The 6,628-nt window shown below is 41.0% G+C and overlaps 1 protein-coding gene and 2 non-coding genes across 6 annotated transcripts; all 3 read right to left on the bottom strand.

The window, feature by feature from the left end:
• Positions 1-1,419: 1,419 nt before the first annotated feature.
• Positions 1,420-6,237, bottom strand: RPL21 (ribosomal protein L21). 4 transcript variants are annotated; one of them, XM_070578720.1, is made up of 7 exons: positions 5,953-6,173; positions 4,467-4,563; positions 3,646-3,724; positions 3,293-3,354; positions 2,602-2,714; positions 1,741-1,891; positions 1,420-1,548 (listed from the first exon to the last, which is right to left on the bottom strand). In XM_070578720.1, exons 3-7 carry the CDS (start codon positions 3,710-3,712, stop codon positions 1,459-1,461), a joined length of 483 nt encoding a protein of 160 aa, XP_070434821.1. In that variant the 5' UTR covers positions 3,713-3,724; positions 4,467-4,563; positions 5,953-6,173; the 3' UTR covers positions 1,420-1,458. The 4 variants fall into 4 exon arrangements, with proteins under 4 accessions (XP_070434821.1, XP_008506661.1, XP_070434820.1 ...); XM_008508439.2 differs by lacking the exon at positions 4,467-4,563 and having other exon boundaries at positions 5,953-6,237; XM_070578719.1 differs by lacking the exon at positions 4,467-4,563 and having other exon boundaries at positions 5,704-5,983.
• Positions 2,433-2,560, bottom strand: LOC139076577 (small nucleolar RNA SNORA27). Its single transcript, XR_011528313.1, has one exon. It is a non-coding gene; the product is annotated as a small nucleolar RNA SNORA27 (small nucleolar RNA).
• LOC139076570 (small nucleolar RNA SNORD102) lies at positions 2,830-2,900 on the bottom strand. Its single transcript, XR_011528307.1, has one exon. It is a non-coding gene; the product is annotated as a small nucleolar RNA SNORD102 (small nucleolar RNA).
• Positions 6,238-6,628: the final 391 nt, after the last annotated feature.

The following is a 6,628-nucleotide window of genomic DNA, read 5'->3' as shown; positions in this document are numbered from 1 at the left end:
GGAAATAAGAAACGACCGAAAGACATTCAGGAAATAGAATTTTAAAATATGCAAAGTGAGGGACATGGTTAAGAGTTGAAAATGATTTCAACTGGGTGCATACTGGTGCCATAAACCAACATTCCAGAATAGGAATGTCCACTCATGCAATGTTTTCCTTGTTGCTTCTGTGGTGGTGATACATAATAAATTCTGACCAATATCACATTTAAGCACGACTCTACCACTAGATGTGGATCTTTAAGGGCAGTTAATAACTATCATTTATTGAGTTATGTTAGGCATTCGCTGAGATTCAAAACCAGGTTTGCTGGATTCCAAGGCAGACCTCTAACCATCACACTTCTCTAAAGAAAACTGAAGCCACTAACAACTGGGTTTTTACCCATTCACATTAAAGCATTTACTCAAGTTACAAAAACAGGTTCTTGTCCTCAAGTCTAGTTAGTGAGGGAATAATGTTATGAGAAGTCAAGGTTTCCATTTCAAATAAACTGATAATACTGCTACAGGTATCACAGAATACTGAAGGCAGCTAGGATAGGATGTAATGAATTCTCTTGGATATGGTCAATTTGAGATGTTTGCCAGATGCAAGTAAAAAATATCCAGGAAGCAGGAGAATAACCTAAATGTGCTCCAACAATGCTAAGTAGCTTTAAAATGTACCTATTAATACAAGACAATACGGCACTAGTGATCAAGATCTGATTATGGAGGCAGACTGCCTGGGTCTGCATCTTTGCCTAACACTTTGCACCTGTACCCTTGGCCAAGTTAACTGCGCCTCGGTTTCTTATGTAAAATGGGCAGAACAGTACTTATTCCAAGTTTTTTATGAGTAAATTATGTAAAGTACTTAGAATGCCACACATTAACTGCTATATAAATGTTTACTCTTAATTGAAATAAAGATGATATTCTAGTTTCAAATTATCCCAAACACTATTGTTTTCTGAGCCCTGTTCCATGAGAAGGTGAAGCAACTCAGAACTGGTGTGTAACTCACAAAGGACAAAGTGTTTTAAACAATCTATTTTTAAGCAGTAGGCCTCAAAGGCAAGTTCCAGATCCTTAAAACACAGCTGTTTATGATATAATCATGAGTAATCAAGTTTCCCTGAGCTTAACTGTAATACAACAGATAACCTTTCATTTATTTAAAAATTTTTTTCATAGGAATTTAGAGAGACTAGTTTCAAATTATTATATTTTATAAATAATATTTGACAGTTTCCTAACCAACTGAGTATATTCTTTGCTGCACAGTAAACTACCTCACATCTTTCATCAAGGGAAAAAACCCTAAATTTGAATAGTAAAGACATCATCCAATGATTTAGGGGACAATTTTTAAGATTGCTTTAAATATTTCTTTAGGGGAAGGGACACCACACTTACACTCAATTAAAAGAAACATTTTTTACAGCGCAGAGGTCTTTTATTTTCTTTCACCTATCATGCCATGAATTCATAGGGAATGGGTTCCAGCAGCTCAGGCTCCTTTCCATTGGTTCTCACAAAGTGTGCTTCTCTGGGTGGAGCAGGCTATTAAAAAAAAAAAAGGCAAGGGAATCATTATGTAAAGTACTGTAACTCAATTCCCAAGCATTCTCAGAACCAATGAAATAACCAATATACTCAACTCTAACTTCATTAACTTTCATATAATAGTATCGCTGAGGAACAGTTTTAAAGTTCCTAAGATCAATACGAAGAAACCTTCTGTCAAGCACTCACCTGGCGCTTCAGTTGAACCCAAGTACCCTTCTCTTTGGCTTCCTTCTTTTTCTGATCATTTTCCTTCACACGTTTCAGGAAGCTATCCCGGCTCTTAGAGTGCTTAATATGCTCAATACGTACATTAATTCTTTTGGCAAGAATCTTACCCCTGGAGAGAGCAGAAACTCATAAATGCTTCATCAAAAATATAACTGAAATTCAGAAAACTTTTCTAGCAGTTTCATTTATTAAATAAGCCATGAACCTTTTTTTCTGTTGAGGAAGATTGGCCCAGAGCTAACATCTGGGCCAATCTTCCTCTATTTTGTATGTGGGTCACCACCACAGCACTGCTGCCAATTAGCGTATAGGTCCGCACCTGGGAACAGAACCCGGGCCCTCCAAGCAGAGCGAGCCAAACTTAACCACTAGGCCATGGGACTGGCCCCTCAACCTTTTACCCGTAGAGAGACTAAGTCAACAAGGTGAGGGCTACATTAGAATCATTTATTAATCTTACTGGAGGAGGCCTTGAGGCAAACATCCCCACTTTTAAGCCCTCTCTTCTGATGAGGTGACAGACCCTGAAATACTAAATAATTTAACTAAAACTAGATTGCTAATAAATTTAAATTTATTAAACTTTTTACACTGAAAACAACAACTGCTTAATACTAACTCCCATAAGATTTTCCAGTAAGTCTCTTTCAATTTGTTTCCTCTGACAGGATACAAGACAAACACTCAGTTTGCTTGAGTTTTAAAAGGATCTTTTCCTTTCCCCCACCTGAATGACCAATAAAGACATAAGTCCAATTGGCAAAGTGAAAAGGGGGTATGAGGAAATACTAATCACCACAAAAAACTGCCATTACTCACTTTACTTGTTTGTTTACAACAATGCCAACAGCATGCTGGGTAACATTGTAGACTCTTCCAGTTTTGCCATGGTAACATTTGTGGGGCATTCCTTTTTGAACAGTGCCCATTCCCTGTGAAGAAAGGAGATAAATGTTATGCCGGAAATTTCCCACTTTTTAAACCCTGATTTTTATTAAAGTAACTAAGATATTCTAAGATTTTTTTTTTCTTTTAAATGGCAACTCGAGCTTTCAGAGCCGGTGAAATGTGTTTTTCACGTTGCTTCAAGCAATCAAAAAGGCAATCATCATTAAGCTCTAGAGTGTCAATACATTTACACATTAGTCACAAAAGAACACAGCTTTCACTATTATTTTAACAGTAATCTCCAACAACAATTACATTTTGCACTAAGGTATTCCTTTTCACCTCAACTCCTATGATTTTTCCCCCTAGCTGTTAAATAATGACAAAAATTTTAGACTTAAGAATAGCACTTAAAACTCTGGTTTCTCAGTTAAAATTAAATTAGCCATTCTATACTCTTATGAGCTCTTATTCAGGCAATAGATTTTTCCCCATTTAGGAGAACAGAAAGGAGCCAGCAGATGCAATATAGACAAGTAATTAAATCTCACTATTAGATTAAATCCAAACTTCTAGGTTCCAATGTTATTCTGTAGGTTATTTCTCCAATTTTATAATTTACCTTGATGTCTACAATATCACCTTTCTTGTAGATTCGCATGTATGTGGCCAAAGGAACAACTCCTGTCCAAAAAAAATCAGTATAGTCAGTATCAAGATTAAAGTCTACAGTGAAATACATAGCCTCACTAACACACGCCACCTTTGACAGTTATATTTTACAATCTTGCTAGTTGACAATCTAAGAACTACTATATAAAATTCATGCTTTGTATTTATTACAAAATAAGTTAGATACATATTGGTCAATTAATGCCATTTATTGAGAACACATTATATGAACCGTAAGACACATGTATTAATAATACACAAATGTATGCCATGCTTGCTCTCAAGGAGGATGAACCTACTCACCATGTTTTCTAAACGGCCTAGAGAACATATAGCGGGTGCCCCTCCTCTTTCCTTTTGTGTTGGTCATTTTGGCGAATTACTGAAACCAGAATGTATTAAACAGTCAAATACAACTGCAAAATTGGTATCTGCCCCTTTAACCAAAAACCCTGTAATTTCAAATTCTTACATTTCAGCAGCAACGTCAAAATTAATTAGCGGATAATCTAAAAAGGTGGCTCACCGATCATTATTTCTTATAAAGGGTAAAAACCCCATCATTTTAGCAAGATCTTTGCCAAAACTACCCAAGTTTCTGTAACATTAAAATTCCTAAGTAGCAGAAGCAGATTTTAAAATCCAAACCAGTACTTTCTCTACTAGAATATAAAAACACAACAGGCCTTCCACCGCATTATCTGTATCCCATTAAAAGGGCAATGGCATTACTAACTAGAAGATAATTTGTTGGAAAACACGACAAAACTCAGCCTTGCATTTTTACAGAGTGGATTAAACCCCTTATCAACCTAATTTTTGCGGCATTATTTCCCCCATACAGCATCTATTAACTGTCAAAAATCCACTACTAGAGAGATTGTTTGTTTACTAGGAAATGTAAAGGAAAAAAACAGACTTTATAATCACTGACCTAATTTTCACATAGGTTCTGCCCTTTACTTGCTGGACACTTACATTTAAATCCTGATCCTTATCTGTAAAATGGAGTTAATACTTTTACAATTAACTGAGGTAATGTCTACAAGCACTAACCAATTCCTAGCACAGGTAAAGTGCTTAACAGCAAATGGTAGCTAATTTATCAGTATCGATGAATTCACCTATAGGTATTCAGAATTGGATCTTTTATCGTTTTGCAAAACGTTTCAACTGCTTCAGGTCATCCAAGAGCAGAACTACCACGGCTTGCAATCACTCCTACCACAAGGGAAAATATACAAGTCAGGCTTAACTTTTTGGCTATTCTAACATGAATCGTCATCAATTTATTAACACTCTTTAATCTTAAAGAAAAGCGACTCCAGTGTACGTTTTTCATAAAACTCATCTGCCAAGGAGACACACAGTTTCACCTAACCTATGAAAGCCAAAGCATTGTTACTGAGGCCGCATCCTTTACTTTTAAAACGGGCAAGTAAGCATCTACTAAGTGCCAAGCACCCTGTTCTAATCCTCAAAATCTCTACGTTTTATATTAAGTTCATATAAACTTGTGTTAGGTTCACACACAAGAAGAGACGCTCTGCTGGCCCAAGTCACTTTATGGAGCCACAAAGTGGCAAAATCAGTAAGGGAAGTCATTTCCGACTCCAGAGCCCATGCTCCTGGCACCAGACCCTTAATCTCCCGATTAAGAAATCCACTTTACATCAATACCAAAAGCTCATAAAGTTCAATGCGCTTTTTAAAACAACACTGAAGTGGGAAATAATGATGCTTTAGGTTCTGTAACTACCAAAAATGGGCCCCATTATGGGGTGCAAACTGCAGTTTGCTCGACTCCCGTAGCTGGCTATCTACAAACTAAACAAAAAGATACACTAAAGATTAAGTGATTATCCAACACTTTTCTCCTAAACTTCCAAACCACACACATAGCTGTTGGGGAACCCCTCCACACAACACATGCCGCCCTCGCGTTACCAACACCGGGGCAAAACCTAAAAGTACTTCCCCGCGTCGAAGTGCCACGCGGGGCCAAAACAAAAACGATCTTAGTCACTTCACGCATTACCCATGAGCGGTGCGGGGCTACTCCGGGGGCACCCACCCCGTCCTCGGGCCACGAGCCCGGCTTTCACACACACCCAGGCCTCCCGAAGGGGAGCGCCGCCGCCTGGTTTTCCGCCCGTTCCCACCACCCCGAAGTTCCCACCCTACAGCGTTACTAGTCTACGTTTCAGATGAGGGGCACCAATGCCACACTGGAAGCAGTTGGAAAGGCACCAGGCCACGCGGCCCCACAGAACCTGTCCGAGAGAGCCCGGGATACGGAAGGTGAAGCCGTGGGGACACAAGAAAGATCAATTCTTTCCCGAGTGACCCATATGACCTCACCCCAGCGACTCGGTCTCGTTTTTCTCAAGCCTGTCCCCCCGCAGAGCCGCGACATAGCAGCTGGTCCTCAGCCCCCCGCCCGGCGCCCCCGCTCCGGGTCTAAATGGACGGAGCTCCATCATCCAGGCCAGTGAGCCTCAAACAGGCTAGACAGTTTCTCCAGCGCCCCAGTGCACGGCCGCCGCGCCCCCCGGGTTGGGACTTGAGTCCGTGGAACGCGGGGCGCCGGGAGCCACGCGCAGGCCCTACCTGGAAGATGGCGGCGCCGGCCGAAAGGAAGAAGGCGGGGCCGTGGCGCGCGCCTTACAAGGGCCTGCGGGCTGCCCGCCGCACTGCCTGAAAGAAATGCCAGCCGAAAGAGACTCTTCTGGGGAAAAGTGTCGTCCCTAAGAACCAGGAGAGCCTGTGAGGATATTTTCCTTTCTTGCGAAAAAGAGACACTCGACCGGCACAAGCTGATACTTGGATCTTGCCAGACAGCCCAGAAAAGGGCCTTTAAGGGCGTCAAACAGACGCTGACGCCCCAGCGTGCCCACGTCCGCCCCTGCGTCAGCGGATACGCCGGATGCGGCCGTGTGGCTCCGTGTCCAGCCTTCCAGGAGCCGCTGGTCCCGGGTGTTTGAGCTCCTTGGGGCGCTTGTAGCAGCTGTTTGTTTGTAGAAATCACTACGTGGGCACGAAAGTCAAGCTGTAGTGAAGCAAGCATACTGTCCAGTTTGTATGTCTTTCAAAAGTTTTTCCCCCCAATGCGTCAAAACATACTACGCACCTCCTGGTAGGTGCCTAAACGTTACAACCACTTTGGAAAATAATTTGGCAAAATAAAACTGAAAATTTTCAAATACTACATCTCAGCATTCCGCTAAGTATATATCTTACAGAAACTTTGATATGTGGACAAGGATGTACATAACAGCCCTGTGAG

Source organism: Equus przewalskii, chromosome 16 (genome assembly GCF_037783145.1).
Source record: "Equus przewalskii isolate Varuska chromosome 16, EquPr2, whole genome shotgun sequence".
Classification (NCBI taxonomy): domain Eukaryota; kingdom Metazoa; phylum Chordata; class Mammalia; order Perissodactyla; family Equidae; genus Equus; species Equus przewalskii.
The sequence above is the reverse complement of the archived record's forward strand: the minus strand, read 5'-3'. Positions and strand labels throughout refer to the sequence as shown.